At 35.9% G+C, this 18,749-nt stretch overlaps 1 protein-coding gene and 1 pseudogene across 1 annotated transcript; both read left to right on the top strand.

Annotated features, from left to right (window-relative positions):
- The first annotated feature begins 3,282 nt into the window (after window positions 1–3,282).
- LOC112583564 (olfactory receptor 13C2) lies at window positions 3,283–4,924 on the top strand. The gene has a single exon (XM_025279304.3). The coding sequence runs from the start codon at window positions 3,805–3,807 to the stop codon at window positions 4,759–4,761; it is 957 nt and encodes a 318-aa protein (XP_025135089.3). The 5' UTR covers window positions 3,283–3,804; the 3' UTR covers window positions 4,762–4,924.
- An 11,630-nt stretch (window positions 4,925–16,554) lies between these two features.
- Window positions 16,555–17,565, top strand: LOC102403121 (annotated as a pseudogene).
- The last annotated feature ends 1,184 nt before the right edge of the window (window positions 17,566–18,749 follow it).

Raw genomic sequence — 18,749 nt, 5'->3', positions numbered from 1 at the left:
TGAGTGATATTAGGAAATTTCTCTGAGCAGAAGTTCTTTAGTAATTTGGTCACAAAGTTTCTTAAACATTCTTTCAATATATATATGTATGTGTGTGTATATTTTATATATATATATGTATATATAAACATATAAAGTACCAAATAGAGTAACAACATGTCAATTAGCAGTAATAGCTTCAATTCATGTATCCATTTGTGTGTTTCTAGCTAATATATATTGATCTTAAATTAATCTAAATTTGATTCTCCTAATTTATCTTGGTAGCATCTTGGAATTGTGGAGTAGGGATAGAAATGGAGGGATAAAACTATTGTAGTTCTATCTTCATTTTGTGTTTGAGGGATAATTTAGGAGATTAGGAGCATTCTAGTCAAAAAAGTTCAGTTGGATTTATCTGTAAACTGGTGCAGAAATACCTGAATGAACTTTTTGGCCAATGCAATAGTTATTTTTTACAAACAAATGTTTGGTCTGTATGTCAGATTGTGAAAATAGAGAAAGAAGGTAACTCACCACTCATGGAACGGAAAAAATAAACAAAGTGTTCAAGTTAAGGCAAACAATTGGTGAATGACAATCAGCCAGCAGAAATAAGAAAGTGGGAAATATAAGTAATGCAAAATAAGTATGTAATAAAAATAAAGTATATGGAAGGAAAGAAATGAAGTACATTTATAATTGTATTCTAAAGTGAATGGAGTGAATATGCTCATAAAAAAGCATTGACTGTAAAAAGAATTAGCAACTTACACCCACATATATGTTACACATAGTGATCAGATATTTTTATACAATTATTACTATATTTAATTTATTTTATTATTATAAAAAATGTGACCTGTAAGTCTAAAGATATATATTTTTGGCAGCAAGTTACTTGATCCATGTTGAAAATGTCAACAAAAAATATGAATTGTCTTTGGGGGAGATATTATGATTTATATATATACACACAATACATGTATACACATAATCAGGGCATTTATTGAATGCCCTATTCAAATCTTTGAGATAATTTTCTGTTATCTATATTTAATCAATTCTATATAAATATTTATAATCAAGATTTACTTGTGTATCTAGGATTATTTTTATATGCTTAGTTTCTGTATTGTTTAGTGTACACCTGTTTATGGCTGATAACCTTCTTCATAAGTTGTGAATGTTATAATTAATTGACGTATTTTATTACATTTTATCCCTGGGTCAGGAAGATCCCCTGGAGTAGGAAATGGCAACCCACTCCTGTTATTCTTGCCTAGAAAACCCCTGGACAGAGGAGCCTGGTGTTCTACAGTGCATAGGGTCGCAAAGAACTGGACACGTCTGAGTACACACAACAAAGAGAGAGCTAAAGTTGGGCTTCCCAGGTGGTACCGGTGGTAAAGAATCTGCCTGCCAAACACAGGATATGTAAGAGATGTGGGTTCAATCCCTGGGCCAGAAAGATCCCCTGGAGAAGGAAATAGCAACCCACTCCAGTATTCTTGCTTGGATATCAATATCATAAAAGTAGAATTTAAATTTAAAATACAAAATGTGATAAAAATTAATTGCAACATTCACATTGTATTAAGTTTATCAGCCATAAATAGGTATACACTAAACAACACAGAACTAAGCATATAAAAATAATTCTAGATATACAAGTAAAACTTTATTCAGTTCAGTTTAGTTCCGTAACTCAGTTATGTCTGACTCTTTGCAACCCAATGGACTGCAGCACGCCAGGATTCCCTGTCCATCACCAACTCCCGGAACTTGTTCAAACTCATGTCCATCAAGTCAGTGGAATCATCCAACCATCATTATATAGTGTTAATTAAATATAGATAACAGAAAATAATCTCAAGGATTTGAATAGGGCATTTAATAAACCTGATTATGTGTATACATGTATTGTTGTGTGTATATATACATATATATATATAAATAATATATCTTCCCCAAGGGAATTCATAATTTTGTTGACATTTACACATGGATCAAGTAAATGGAACCCCAAAATATATACCTTTAGAATTACAGGTCACATTTTTTATCATAATAAAATGAATTAGATATAATAAAAGGGAATAAAAGTATCTGATCACTAGGTATGCATATCTAGATTAAAGACAGAAGGAGAAAAAAATTATCTGGAAACCAGTAACAAGAACATTTCATATAGAAATCTAAGTCTATAGTAAAACAAAGTGTTGTAAATGACTCAGGGCTAGAAAGAGGATAAAGATAAAATATTAAGAAATAGTTTTTCTTATTTCATGAAATTATAAAATACCAAATAAGCCTAAAGAAATTTACAAACACAAAAACCTACATTAATGAAACAAAGTGGAAAGGACAAATCTCTTCAAAAGCATTAAAATTTTTTTTTGGAGAAAACTTGTAATAGGGGAAAACCTCTTGTGAAACTCATGAAAAGAGAAATCAATTAAGAATAGCAGTGAAAAAGTAGATAGAACTACTCATAAGGGGAGACTACAGAATTATGAAGAATTATACACTAATAGATCTATTTTTGTCACAGAAATGAATAATTTCCCTCAAAATATAAAGAATTAAAGTGCTCTCAAATCACCGTTTTGAACTCTTCTTTCTGACGAATCCCCTATTTGGTCTGATGTTTCTTTTGAAATATTAGTATTGTCTATTAGATTACAAGATATTCTAGACCGTGAGTCAAGTTCTCTGCAAAATGGGCAATTAAGTTTGAACTCCACAGCCATATGGCTTGGATTCAAGTTCTGGCTCAACCACTTATTTAGCTATGACCTTGACCTTGACCTTAAGCAAATTACTTATTTTCTTCCTTTTTTATAATGAAAATGACAATGCTAATAATAGAAATAATTGCCTAATAGGGTTGCTTCTGAGACTAAATTAGGTAATGTACAAATAAAATAATTAGTAGTCATTTGGTCCTTGGCTATATTCATTTATTCAACAAATACTTCTGAACCTCTTATCTCTGTGTCTGTTATATTGTAGATACTGGTATTGTAGAAGTAAACAAGAAAAAGTCCCTGCCTTAATGAATTTTTCATGCTAATGGACAAGTCAGATAATAAGCATAGCAGAATAACATGGAACAGTGACAAGATCATTAGTCTATTGTGTGGGGGTTTGTTGTCGTTTAGTCACTAAGTTTTGTCCAACTCTTTATGACTCCATGGACTGTAGCCCACCAGGCTCTTCTGTCCGTGAGATTTTACACGTGAGAACATTGGAGTGAGTTGCCCTTTCGTTCTCCAGTGGTGGTTTGTAGACAATAAAAATAGTTTACTTTTCAGTTACACATAATGCAATACTCGTATTTGTTTTAAACCTTAGTTAACTTGTGGTGACAAATATGACCAAAAGCTCAGGCCTCAGCAAGGAAGACTTGGGTTTGAATCTTACCTCTGCTCTAAATTTACCTTTAATTAAGTTTACTTAATATTTTTGCTTTGGTTTATTTATTAATTTTTTTATTTATTAATAATTTTTACAAAAATTTATTAATTTTTGTAAAATGTGGATGATGACACCTCTCTCCCAGAACCTTGATGAGATTCAATAAATTACATGGCATATGGCTTGTAGCTTGAAAATATGTTCATTTCTCTTCCCTTCCCCCTCTCTATTTGATCCACTTTATTTTTTTTCTTCTTTCTTTGGTCTATTCCTTTTTATATTTTCTTTTCTTCCTATGAGTATATGGTACTTCTACATTGGTACATAGTTGAATATAATCATAGTAGAATACATATTTTATCTTAACATATTTTAATATATTACAGGTGAAAAAGAAACCATACAATGGAATGGGAAAACCAAACCATTCTGGTGGAATTTTTTCTGAGGGGGCTTTCTGGTTATCCAAGGCTTGAATTACTCTTTTATGTGCTTGTCTTAATAATGTATGTGGTCATCCTTCTGGGAAATGGCACCCTTATTCTCATCAGCATCTTAGACTCCCACCTTCACACCCCTATGTACTTCTTCCTGGGGAACCTCTCCTTCCTGGACATCTGCTTCACCACTGTCTCCATTCCCCCCATGCTGGTGAGCTTCCTCTCAGAAAAAAAGACCATCTCCTTCTCTGGCTGTGCTGTGCAGATGTTCCTTGGCTTGGCCATGGGGACAACAGAGTGTGTGCTCCTGGGCATGATGGCCTTTGACCGGTATGTGGCTATTTGCAACCCTCTGAGATATTCTGTCATCATGAGCAAGGGTTCCTATGTGCCCATGGCAGCTGGCTCCTGGATCATAGGAGTTGTCAACTCTACAGTACAAACTGGGTGCGTAGTACAATTGCCTTTCTGCAGGAATAATGTCATCAATCACTTCACCTGTGAAATTCTGGCTGTCATGAAATTGGCCTGTGCTGATATCTCAGGTAACGAGTTCATCATGCTTGTGGCCACAACCTTATTCATAATGACACCATTATTGTTAATCATTATCTCTTACACATTAATTATTATGAGCATCCTCAGAATTCGCTCTTCTGAGGGGAGAAGCAAAGTCTTCTCTACCTGCTCAGCCCACTTGACTGTGGTGATAATATTCTACGGAACCATTCTCTTCATGTACATGAAGCCCAAGTCTAAGGAGACACTTAATTCAGATGACATGGATGCTACTGACAAACTTGTGTCTGTGTTCTATGGAGTGATGACTCCTATGATTAATCCTTTAATCTATAGTCTCAGGAACAAGGATGTGAAGGAAGCAGTAAAACACTTACTGAGAAGAAAAGTATTTAATAAGTAAATGGAAAAGGGACAGGTAACTTTTATAATCACAATGTAGAAATCAATTAATCAATTTTGTTGGTTAGTCGCTGAGTCTTCAACTTTTTTGCAACCCAGTGGACTGTAGCCCCCCAGGCTCCTCTGTCTATGGGATGTCCTAGGCAAGAATACGAATGAGTTGCCATTTTCTTCTCCAGGGGATCTTCCTGATCTGGGGATCAAACCCTCATCTCCTGCATTGGCAGATGGATTCTTTACCACTGAGCCACCTGGAAGCCCCTCATATCCAACTGCTGCTGCTGCTGCTAAGTTGCTTCAGTCGTGTCCGACTCTGTGCGACCCCATAGACAGCAGCCCACCAGGCTCCACCGTCCCCTGGGATTCTCCAGGCAAGAACACTGGAGTGGGTTGCCATTTCCTTCTCCAATATGAAAGTGAAAAGTGAAAGTGAAGTCGCTCAGTGGTGTCCGACTCTTTGTGACCCCATGGACTGCAGCCTACCAGGCTCCTCTGTCCATGGGATTTTCCAGGCAAGAGTACTGGAATGGTTTGCCATTGCCTTCTCCAACTAGGAGGTATTAAATTATTCTTTCAACATATATATTATACTTTCATATATTTTCAACATATAAATTATACTTTCAACATATCTGCTTTGGCAGGTTTTTTTTTTTTTTAATATATATACCTTCTGATACATGGGATCTAACTGCTTTGGTCTTACAACCAAATACCTGATATTTAAAGCTGTAAATATAAATAACTTATGAGTCAAATTACCCACTGTTAAAAATAGAGCTATATCTTTTTCTCTGTTCTATAGGCTCTCTATCCATGAAATATTTAATGTATTGCCAATCCAAGAGGAATCTGTTATTAAGAAATGTGAATCTATCTTTTAGATGGTTTTTACATTTGATTTTTATCTGGGGTTTATATTTCTTTCCTCTGTTTGTAACCTTCAATCTTTAAAAAAAATCCCCTTTGTTACTTTATTTCTTCCTTTTATTTAAAATATTGATTTATTTGGCTCTGTTGGATCTTAGTTGCAGCATGTGGGATATTGCAGCACATGAACTTTCTAGTTATGGCATGTGGACTCCAGAGCTCACGGTCTCAATAGTTGTAGCACTCAGGCTTACTGGGCTTGGTCGTCCCAGGTATGTGGGATTTTAGTTCTCCAACCAGAGATTGAACCCATGTCCCTTTCACTGCAAGTCAGATTTCCACCCATTGGACTATAAAGGAAGTCCCTATTTCTTCTTGATCTGAGTTGCACACTTCAAATTTTCATCTTAGACTTTAATGTTTATTTTAATATTACATCTCTTTTCTCTGTAACTGCTATCATATTAGCCTCTGAATTTTAAATTTTATTTAGTTTGATTATGTTTATTTTAGAATTAAAAAAAAATTTTGAGGACTAAGTAACTTGGTTTTATTTCTCTTTGATTGCTTTAGCTTTCTAATGCTAACAAAAACCCCATAACACTTAATTGTTCATTTTTATTTAGATTTTAAAATATTCTTAATTTTTTTTAATCTTGTATTTATTTTCACTATAAGGAAGACATAAATTTCTCCCCTTATATTTCACAAATGAGGCAGTGAGGAACATTATACAGACTACCATAACACAAAGAGAGAAATTGACTCTATTTCTCTTGAGTCCTTTCTATTTCTATCTCTATCTCCTTGAAACATTGTTTTAACTCTATTAGTAATTTTTTGAGAATGTTCTTTAAGAAATTTGAGATAAACATCAGTTAATTATTCCCAGATCCTACATAAAACTAAAAAAAAATGCAAAAAAAAAAGACCTAACTGACTTTCTCTTGGAATGGTATGCTTTCTGAAACTGTACAGGGAATAAAATAAGCTCTTGGGAGTTTCTTTTCTGAAAAGTTTATATATATATATATATATATATATATAATTTTTTGTTATTCTTTTACATTTACTTCTTTCATCATGATGGTCAATGAGAAGCTGCCCCTAAAGATTTTTTTTTTCTGAAAAATGAGATCACAGTTTTTTCCCTGGTTTTCAGGTTTTCTCAATAGTTGGATTGAATGTTGGTCATTATGCACCCTCCCAGAAAGTGGAAACACCATATGGAAGATTGGTCTTTCTTTGGGAACAGAGACTAGCAATTTTTGAATTTTATTTGACTTTATTAGGACAGAAAAATGTGCCATTCAGAGGGAGATAGAATACAGAAGTGTGAGGGAATAGTTGTTTTTAGAAACTTCTGGTTGTGGCTAATCATTTCTGATTCCTGATCACTATTTAGGCTTCATTGCTAGTCATTTGTGCCTGTTCTTCAGTGTCATCAATGTTGATGTGGTTCTTTTTCCATTTTGTTTTATGCCATGTGTGGATTATTTTCCCTTTGTTCCCTGAGCTATAGCTGGCTCTGGACTTCTTTCTACTAAGTGAAAATTTGAGGAAGAGTTGACTCATTGGAAAAGACTCTGATGCTGTGAGGGATTGGGGGCAGGAGGAAAAGGGGACGACAGAGGATGAGATGGCTGGATGGCATCACCTATTCGATGGACGTGAGTCTGAGTGAACTCTGGGAGTTGGTGATGGACAGGGAGGCCTGGCGTGCTGCGATTCATGGGGTCACAAACAGTCGGACACACTGAGCGACTGAACTGAACTGAACTGAACTGAAGAATCAGATTCCAGGGGAGTGACAGGACTAGAAGATCATAACAGTGTGATAGCAGTATCCTGAGGGGGAGGAGGTGGACATATATTCAGCACATGTGAGATACTCCCAGGGACTCTTCAAGTTAATTGGGAAGGTCGTTCATCAAATTTGGAGATAGTCCACTAAGAACACATGCTACAAGTTAGATTTTGAGTTGTCACTGAAAATTATGTAATGCCTATCCATAATAATAACTTTGTATGGATCTATGAGCATTCAGGCAGTAATTCACTAAGACATTATTTCTGGCAGCTCCTCATTAGGATACTAATACTGTATCATCTGTTTATTTAAAAAGTGTTATTTTCTTCATTATAGAGGGACTGATAACCAACTCATCTAAAATGATATGTAAGCATTAAATAACAAGTAAAAAATATGAGTCCAAAACAAAGAAACTTTGTTTTCCCACTGAAAATATTAGTTTTTCATCATAAAATCACTTTAAAAAATAATTAAAATATTTAAAAATACAATTTAAAAGGTTATATAATATTTAGTTATTACTAAATATTGGCTATATTTTCCATGTTGTAAATACATATTTCTAGCCTATGTTATACTCAGTAGTTTCTATCTCCCACTTCCGTGCCCATATATCCTACCCCACTTAATACCACTGGTAAGTCCTCATTTGTTCTATTTGTTGTTCAGTTGAGAAGTCACATCCAACTCTTTGTGACCCCATGAACTGCAGCACGTCAGGCTTCCTTGTCCTTTACTATCTCCTGGAGTTTGATCAAACTCATGTCCACTGAGCTGGTGATTCCATCCAACCATCTCATCATCTGTCGCCCCATTTTCCTTCCATCCTCAATCTTTCCCAACATCAAGGTAGAGGGAAGATCTAGATCTGTGAGTCTTCTTCTTTTCTGTTACATTCACTAGTTTGTTGTATTTTTTAGGTTCTATGTATAAGTGATATCATATCACTTTTCTTTCTTTGTCTGACTTGTTTCACTTAGCATAATGCCCTCTGAGTCCATCCATATTGCTGCAAAAGGCAAATCTTTTATCTAAGTTTAAGGCCAGATACCACAAAAATCCTAGAGGAAAATATAGGCAGAACACTCTTTGACATAAATTGCAGCAATAATTTTTTTGGATGTGTATCTTAAAGGAAATAAAAGCAGAAATTAAAAAAAGGAGCCTACCTAAATGTAAAGGCTTGTGCATGGTAAAGGAAACCATCAGCAAAATGAAAAGACCACTTAGTGAATAGGGGAAGATATTTGTAAATCATATGACTGATAAAGGATTAATATCCAATATATATAAATGAATCATACAGCTCAACCTCAAAAAGAAAACAACCTGATTTAAAAATGAGCAGAAGAACTGAATAGATATTCTTCAAGAGAGGAAATGCAGATGGCCAACAGGTACATGAAGAGATACTCAACCTAGCTAATTATCAGGGAAATTCAAATCAAAATCATAATGAGATATCACCTCCCACATGTCAGAATGGCTACCATCAAAAAGAACATAAATAACAAATGTTGATGAGAATGTAGAGAAAAGGGAACCCTTGAACACTGTTAGTGGGAATATAAATTTGTGTAGCAACTGTGGAAGACAATATGGAAATTTCTCAAAAAACTAAAAATAGAACTAAAAAATAGAAATATATGACCTAGCAATTCTACTCCTGGATATACATCCAGAAAACACAAAAACACTAATTTAAAAAGATATGTGCACCCCAATGTACATAGTGGGACTATTTGCAATAGCCAAGACTGTATATTGTCATCCTGCTTATTTAACTCATATGCAGAGTTCAAATCAGTTCAGTTCAGTCGCTCAGTCGTGTCCGACTGTTTGCGACCCCATAAACCGCAGCACGCCATGCCTCCCTGTCCATCACAAACTCTCGGAGTTCACTCAGACTCAAGTCCATCGAGTCAGTGATGCCATCCAGCCATTTCATCCTCTGGCGTCCTCTTCTCCTCCTGCCCCGAATCCCTCCCAGCATCAGAGTCTTTTCCAATGAGTCAACTCTTTGCATGAGGTGGCCAAAGTACTGGAGTTTCAGCATCATCATCATTCCTTCGAAAGAAATCCCAGGGCTGATCTCCTTCAGAATGGACTGGTTGGATCTCCTTGCAGTCCAAGGGACTCTCAAGAGTCTTCTCCAACACCACAGTTCAAAAGCATCAATTCTTCAGCCCTCAGCCTTCTTCACAGTCCAACTCTCCCATCCATACATGACCACAGGAAAAACCATAGCTTTGACTAGATGGACCTTTGTTGGCCAAGTAATGTCTCTGCTTTTGAATATGTTATATAGGGTTATCTATGACCATAACTTTCATTCCAAGGAGTAAGCATCTTTCAATTTCATGGCTGCAGTCACCACCTGCAGTGATTTTGGAGCCCCCCAAAATAAAGTCTGACACTGTTTCCACTGTTTCCCCATGTATTTCCTATGAAGTGATGGGAACGGATGCCATGATCTTCGTTTCTGAATGTTGAGCTTTAAGCCAACTTTTTCACTCTCCACTTTCACTTTCATCAAGAAGCTTTTTAGTTCCTCTTCACTTTCTGCCATAAGGGTGGTGTCATCTGCATATCTGAGGTGATTGATCTTTCTCCTGGCAATCTTGATTCCAGCTTGTGTTTCTTCCAGTCCAGTGTTTCTCATGATGTACTCTGCATAGAAGTTAAATAAGCAGGGTGACAATATACAGTCTTGACGTATTCCTTTTCCTATTTGGAACCAGTCTGTTGTTCCATGTCCAGTTCTAACTGTTGCTTCCTGACCTGCATATAGATTTCTCAAAAGGCAGATCAGGTGGTCTGGTATTCCCATCTCTTTCAGAATTTTCCACAGTTTATTGTGATACACACAGTCAAAGGCTTTGGCATATTCAATAAAACAGAAATAGATGTTTTCTGGAACTCTCTTGCTTTTTCCATGATGCAGCGGATGTTGGTAATTTGATTTCTGGTTCCTCTGCCTTTTCTAAAACCAGCTTGAACATCAAGAATTTCATGGTTCATGTATTGCTGAAGCCTGGCTTGGAGAATTTTGAGCATTATTTTACTAGCATGTGAGATGAGTGCAATTGTGCAATAGTTTGAGCATTCTTTGCCATTGCCTTCCTTTGGGATTGGAATGAAAACTGACCTTTTCTAGTCCTGTGGCCACTGCTGAATTTTCCAAATTTGCTGGCATATTGAGAGCAGCACTTTCACAGCATCATCTTTAAGGATTTGGAATAGCTCAACTGGAATTCCATCACCTCCACTAGCTTTGTTCGTAGTGATGCTTTCTAAGGCCCACTTGACTTCACATTCCAGGATGTCTGGCTCTAGGTCAGTAATCACACCATCGTGATTATCTGGGTCATGAAGATCTTTTTTGTACAGTTCTTCTGTGTATTCTTGCCACCTCTTCTTAATATCTTCTGCTTCTTTTAGGTCCATACCATTTCTGTCCTTTATTGAGCCCATCTTTGCATAAAATTTTCCCTTGGTAGCTCTAATTTTCTTGAAGAGATCTCTAGTCTTTCCATTTTGTTGTTTCCCTCTATTTCTTTGCATTGATCACTGAGGAAGGCTTTCTTACCTCTTCCTGCTATTCTTTGAAACTCTGCATTCAGATGCTTATATTTTCCCTTTTCTCCTTTGCTTTTCGCTTCTCTTTTTTTCACAGCTATTTGTAAGGCCTCCCCAGACAGTCATTTTGCTTTTCTGCATTTCTTTTCCATGGGGATTGATATGCAGAGTACATCATGTTAAATGCTGGGCTGGATGAATCAAAAGCTGGAACCAAGATTGCTGGTAGAAATATCAACAACCTTAGATATGCAGATGTTACCACTTTAATGGCAGAAAGCAAAGAGAAGCTAAAGAGCTTCCTGATGAAGGTGGAAGAGGAGAGTGAAAAAGCTGGCTTAAAACTCAGTATTCAAAAATGAAGATCATGGCATCTGGTCCCATCACTTCATGGCAAAGAGATGGGAAAAAAGTGGAAACAGTGATAGATTTCATTTTCTTGGGCTCCAAAATCATTGCAGATGGTGACTGCAGCCATGAAATTAAAAGAAGCTTGCTCCTTGGAAGAAAAGTTATGAAAAACCTAGACAAGTATGATTTTTTTTTTAACAAATTAGATTGCTTCTGAATGAGTCAGGATATGAGGAGCTAAGGTTATAGAGAGAGAGTTAAACCTACTAAGACATTCTATTCTGAACTGAAGGGAGGCCAAGTTTCTGAATTAAGGAAGTTAAATGATCTCAACAAGTATAATTCATTTACCACATGAAGCACTTGCTAATTTTTAAGCTGCCCAGAGTAAGAGTGCTAGAAATTGAGCAAAAGGAGGTTAAATATGTTAGGTTAGGTTTTTCAGTCCCACAGTGGGTATGAGATAAAAATTGAAGTCCATTGACTCTTGAAAGGGAAATCTCCCTTGTACAAACTCCAGGTTCTCAGTTTGGAACCTAGAGGGATAAATATAAAATAGGAGATGAAACAGGTTTTTGGCCAAGTTCTACAAAGTCTGAAATCCATCTCTACCTTGTCTCAGTGACTCTTTGGATTAAAGCAGTCTTTCTCAATCTAGGCTTGTATCAAAGGATAAAGGAAATTCTCTTTGTTTAAATAAAACATCATCCAGAAATTATATGTTTTTATGTATGATAACTGGTAAGATATAAGATCAAAAGATGAAAACAGATAATTGAAAGTCTTTCAGGATGATCCAAATATAGAAGTTACCAGACCTATTTGAAAATAACCAGTGTTAACATGTACCTTTACATACATTACAAGATGACAAGTTCACTAGAGCATTTGATATTATATTAAATCGTCAAGTAGATATTATGGAGGTGAAAAATACAGCCAGAATGAGGAACTAGAGATGGATTTACCATAACTTAGACGCAATTGAAGAAAGGCTTAGCAAACTGAAAGGTTAATCAGTAGAAATATCCAGACTGATGTATGGAGAAAAAAAGAATGGAAAATACAGAAAGGAGTGTAAGAGCTTGTATGGGTCATGTTGGAAAAGACTAGCATGTATAGCTGAACACTCAGGGGGAGAGGAAAGAGGGGAAATGGCGTAGAAAAGAAATTGGCTAATACTGAGTGATTTTGTCAAACTTACGAAAGACATCAAGCCTTAAACTCAAGAAGATCTATAAAGTTAAGAAGGGTAAATAAAAAGAAAGCCACATTTAAGAATCTCTTTATAAAATTTTAGAAAACCAATAATAAAAATAAATATAGTCAAAGTAAATAACAGACATTTTTCCTCAAAGAAGTAGAGAAGTAGATCAAAGTAGTAGAAGCAAGTAGAGCAAGTAGAGAAGTAGAGCAAAACAAGAAAACAATCTAGAGCCCAAATCTCACCTTGTGGCCATTTAAAAGTGGAATAAGAATGTTTTATCTTCTATTACTCTGATAACTGAGATAATTGTAGAGATTGCTGAAAATAAATGGATCACATTACAAGCTCAGAGGCTACTTGGGATGGCATCTCTACAGTTCTATTAATTGGAATGTTTGCTATATAGTTCAAGGGCCATCTGCAGAGGAATGGAATAGGCAAATAGTCCCCTATAGTTCTGCTTGCACAGATATTTCTTAAGAATCAGGCCTTTTACTTAGCCAAGTGTCTGAAATAATTACAAAAATTTTACTATTGTTTTTTTTTTTTTTTGCCCTGAATTTCTTAATTGAACTTGGAGAATTTCACCCCCAAGGAGAAATGGAAACTTTCTTAACTTCTTTAGTTTTCAGAATAACAAAGATAAATTGTTAATGGATGTGGAAGGTCCGTAAAAGCAGTAGGAGACTTTAGAAGTGAAGTTCTAAGGATTGCCCTTTGGAAGACTTTTGGAGAAAATCATAGGGGGTGATTTGGGCAGAACAAATCTTCATATCATTATTTCTCTTAAGAAATTATTAAACAGTTTTTAATTAACATGAGCTATGTATGTGACACAGTGAGTCAGGCAAGATTTGGGTTGATTTTTTGCAAACTAGGAACGTGCATGTCCTTTTCTAGTATAATCTTCTGAGTAAAAATACCTCTGCACAACCCACTTTAATATAGTTTTCATAGAATACTATCAAAATTGCAATTTTAGAATCCTTTACTCTTTGGAGCACTACACTAGAGTCTCAAGAATGACTTTGCTGAAGATCACTTTTAAATATTGTAGCACACTCTAACCAAAAGTGAAGATGTGCATTCCGTGTGCTGAGGTAAATGGGAACAGACATTAGCCATCTCCTTCTGTAATCTCAGATTTACAAAATTTATTAGCTATTTTATTAGCTATGCCTTAGCTATGTCTTAGCTATGCCAGGAAACCAGAATAAAGATATTTACTTTAAAAAGAAACACTAGTTGGTAGGAAAAATATTGAGATGAAGAAATGAGTTTTGAAGGTGGGATAAAACTTTTGACTATGTGTGTTCCAGAGTTTCTCATTTGCCTAGACAAGTCATTGAACTCCCTCAAGTATATGTCATCTATTTTTTTGCATTTAACATTTTTTATTGATGTATAGTTGATTTGCAATATGTGTCAGTGTCTAGTGTATGGCAAAGTGATTCAGCCAAATATATCCACATATTCTTTTTCATTATGGTTTATTATAGGATTTACATATATTATAGTTCCCAGAATTATCTGTCAATTTTAAAATGAGAAGGTTGGGTTAGGAGTTTAGAGTCTATTCTGGCTCTGACATTTAGAAAGAAAGAGAGGAATTTGTTGAAAAAAGTTTAATTATCTTAGCATTGTAATCAGAAATCATTTTAGAGAAAGAGAAAATATAAAGTGACTTGGAGTAGGTGAGACCCTGACAAAGATCTCAGATAAGAATGAGGGAATGAGTGGGACTCCATCTGGATGAGAAAAGGTGAAGACTTCATTGTTTTGTTTCTAAAAGTAGACAGAAGAGCAGGTGAAGGGAGAGGGAACACGAGGGCCCAGAGCCAGAAAAAGAAAACTGAGTGCTGGGTGGGGAAAACCCAATGGAGAAACCCTCAGTAGAGTGGAGGTATTTGCTGATCAAAGGGAATGTTAGAGACCAGGCATGTCTAACTTTTGCCTTTCTGGAAATGATTGGTAAAGTGTTTCATTTTCATACATGGATTGGAGGTTGAAATTTTAATAAATTTTGAAAAATGTGCTATGTTTTACAAATCTGAGTCAATGGGCCAGCACTGCAGCAGCATAGAGGCAATTATGCTTCAGGAGAGCAGGGAGAACATGAAATCATAAACCACTATTGTGATTCTGTGAAACATTAAAGCGATCATGGAATTGGGGTTATGGAGGGAGAATTTAAAGCAAGTTAATCTAGATCTTGCAAATCTGCACAAGATAGAAGCTATTACCCTTCAGTTGTGTCCAACTCTTTGTGACCCCATGGATCGTAGCCCGTGAGGCTCCTCTGTCCATGGCATTTTCTTGACAAGCATACTGGTGGGGGTTGCCATACACTCCTCCAGGCTTTCTTCTTCTCCCATGAATCAAACTTGTGTCTCTTGCATCTCTTGCAGATTCTTTACTGCTGAGCCACCAGAGAGCCGGTAAAATCACGTTTCAAAGAGGTCAAGTGATTTGCTAAATTTTGCATGCCTGTAAATAGCATGGTTGATTTCAGAGCTTAAAATCTCACACTCTGAGGACAGTGCTCTAATCCTTACAGAAGATGACCTTTTGGAAAGTATTTCTTCCTCTTCTAAGAGCACAAGTGATCATTGTCTTTTTCACATCTCACCGTATATCAAATACTTAAAACTAAGAGCTTATCATTTTGTTTCTTAATTCAACTGGTTTCTTTGAGATCAGAGAAATGATCAGAGAATTTTGCAGATGTATATAACAAGTTCAGAGGTCTACAGGCTTTTATGTTGACACAGAGAACCAAAGGGAAAATTAATTTATCTTAACACATATCAAAAACTTGCCATGTTCAAAGCATCCATGTGTAATTAAAAATCTTAAACATAACATTACTTTGCTAGTATTGTGAGGAACAATCTCTTCACAAGTTCAGCGTCCACTGCAGCGGCAATAGGGATATGCATATCTGGGTATAGTCAGTGTGATATACTTGAATAACATAACTGTGTACAAAGAATGAAGCTGTACTTATGATTTATGGCATACAGTTTTGATAACTAATTGAAATATTCAAGAAAGTTAAGATTAGAGCCAGGAAGGAGAGGTACTTGAGATCGATAATTGCATATTAAAATATATAAAAAATAAATTTGCATGCTAAAAATGTGGACCCACAGAGTGGTTGTTTTAGACCAGAAGGTAGATGTAGTGTTGGAAGATGAGATCAGAGAAGTAGGCAATGATGAGAACGTGAGGCTTGTGTAATTTGTAACTGAATTTGTTTGAACTCTATTTTGAAAGACAGTGGTTTTCAAACATACTTCCATATGTGATCAGTTGTGAGATATATTGTAAATAATTTGCTTTACATTATGAATTGCTTACCTTTGTAATAAAGGATGGGTTCAAGATTATTCCATAGTCACAAATGCCTTCTTGAAGACAGATATCACATAGTGTTAGAGTGAGTGGACTCTTGCTGATCTCCTGTTTATATTCCTTAGTGTGTGGCATTTCCATCTGTTTTTTTTTTTTTCCACATAATTTGAAACTTTTTGGGTGCAACCAAACCTTTCCTGTTTCAACTTTTACAACCACAAAAAAAATGTTTCTTTGCCCAGAAACTTCTTCTGATCTTTAACTTGACCTAGGCCAGTTCATATTTTGATTAAAACAAATCTCAAAATATCTTACTAAGCAATACCCCTGACATAGGTTAGCATTTGTCTCTGTGTTTGCCTAGTATCTTGGGGCATATGTATATCATGTTATTGTAACTTTTAATTTACTTGAGTGTGTCTTTTATTTGATTTTGATTTGCCTGAGAGAAGAACTTGTATAACCTCACTCTAGATTCTCAGTGCCTTAGAGTGCATTCAGTAAATGTTGGATGAATGAGTGAATATTGCTAGTAATATTGGAAGGCAATGCTCCCTTTAAAGTTCCTCTAACAAAAACTCATTGAAAGTTGGTAGAGTGTAAATTTTAAACATAGGCCATGTATACTTTCATTCACTATTCCAGATGAACAAAGAAGAATAAAATGGACAAGACAAATGCAACAGTCATTTCTAATTTTATTTTTCTGGGATTTACTCTCTATCCCAAAGTTGAAATCACCATATTTGTGCTGTGCTTACTGATGTAGTTGATCACCTTACTGGGTAATAGTATTCTGATCTCGGTTAGTGTCCTGGATTCTCACCTACACACACCCATGTGCTTCTTCCTCAGCAAGCTGTCATGTCTGGACATCTGGTATACTTCTTCTGCCCTGACTCCAATGCTGGCAAATTTTATTTCAGGGGAGAACACCATCTCATTCTCAGGGTGTGCTGCTCAGATGTACTTCTCTCTGGCCATGGGCTCCACTGAGTGTGTGCTCCTGTCTGTGATGGCGTATGACCGATATGTAGCCATCTGCAAGCCCCTGAGATACCCCGTCATCATGAACAAGAAGATTTGTGTTCGGATTGCAGCTGGCTCGTGGGTGACAGGCTCCTTCACTGCCCTGGTGGGAACTGTGTCTGTTGCAGCCGTCACTGTGTGGAAGTGGTGTCATCGATCATTTCGCTTGTGAGATTCTGGCCGTCCTGAAACTGGCTTGTGTAGACACTTCCAAGGTGCAGTTAATCATGCTGGTGATGAGTGTACTTCTTCTTCCTATGCCAATGCTCCTCATTTGTATTTCTTATGCATTCATCCTCTCTAGCATCCTAAGAATCAGCTCATTGGATGGTTGAAGCAAAGCTTTTTCAACATGTTCAGCCCACCTGAGTGTAGTGGTTTTAGTCTATGGGACAGCTCTCTTCATGTACCTGAAGCCATCAACTATGGATTCACAGGAAATAGATAAATTTATAGCCTTGGTATATGCTGGCTTAACCCCCATGTTGAATCCTATCATTTATAGTTTACAGAACAGAGAAGTGAAAGTGGCTGTGAAAAAATTGCTTGTTAGGAACTCTCTCTGTGCTCTTTCAGTCTCTAGTAGCAAAAAATATCTGTAAATATTAAGGGATATTTAGTGCTCTATCTATATATCAGGAGATAATTGGGGTAGACACTCATTTTTAAATGTGATGTGCAATTTTCTAAGTCTCTTCTTTGACTAGTCACTGAAAGTCGAAGTAATATCAATGTATTATACCTAAGTTTATCTGATCTTAAACAAATAGTCTCATGATGACAAATTTTAATTTTTATCTGGGGTTATAGGGTTAAATATAATTATTTTTGTTGGTTTAGTGTTATTTTTATTTCTTTATAAAATTTTTAAAAATTGAAATATATTGATTAATATTTTTTCAAGTATATAACAAAATAATTCAGTTATGTGTGTGCATGTATTCTTTTTCAGATTCTTTTCCAAAGTAGGTTATGATAAGATATTGAATATATTTCCCCATGTTTATAGTAGGTCCTTGTTATTTATCTGTTTTGTATGTAGTATTAGGTAATTGGGTATCTATTAACCTCAGGCTTCTCTGGTTACTCAGTGGTGAAGAATTTGCCGGACAATGCAGGAGGCACAGGTTCTATCACTGAGTCGAGAAGATACCTAGAAAAGGAAATGGCAACTCACTCCAGTATTATTGCCAGGGAAATCCTATAGACAGAGGAGCCTGCGGGGCTGTATAATCTATGGGGTTGCAAAAGAGTCAGACACAACTTAGTAACTAAACAACAAGAGCAATCAATTAGTCTCAAATTCTCAATTTATCCATCATCCTCCTTTCTTTTTTGGTAATGAGAAGCTTGTTTTCTGTATCTGTGAGTCTATTTTGTAAATAAATTCATTTTTATTATTTTTTGTAGACTCCACAAATTGATGGTATCATCTATTTGTCTTTCCCTAATTTACTTCACTTAGTATAATTATTTCTAAGTCGAATCATGTTGCTGCAAATGACATTGTTTTATCCTTTTTATAGTTGAGTAACATTACACTGTATACGTATTCCACATCTTCTTTATTCATTCATCTGTCAGTGGACACTTAGGTTGCTTCCATGTCTTGCCTATTGCAAATATTGCTGTTATGAACATTGGGGTGCGTGTATCTTTTTGAATTAGCATTTTCTCTGTATATATGCCCAGGAAGAGATGTCAATATTCTATGGCAACTCTATTATTAGCTTTCTAAAGAACTTCCATGCTGGTCTCCATTCTGGTTGTACCAATCTGCCTCCTC

This window comes from Bubalus bubalis, chromosome 3 (assembly GCF_019923935.1).
Source record: "Bubalus bubalis isolate 160015118507 breed Murrah chromosome 3, NDDB_SH_1, whole genome shotgun sequence".
In the NCBI taxonomy this organism is placed as follows: Eukaryota; Metazoa; Chordata; class Mammalia; order Artiodactyla; family Bovidae; genus Bubalus; species Bubalus bubalis.
Note: the sequence above shows the minus strand (reverse complement) of the source record. Positions and strands in the feature narration are given on the sequence as shown.

Excerpts from the sequence above, each read along its gene's own strand:
- LOC112583564 (XM_025279304.3), top strand. The coding sequence starts at position 3,805 with ATGGAATGGGAAAACCAAACCATTCTGGTGGAATTTTTTCTGAGGGGG.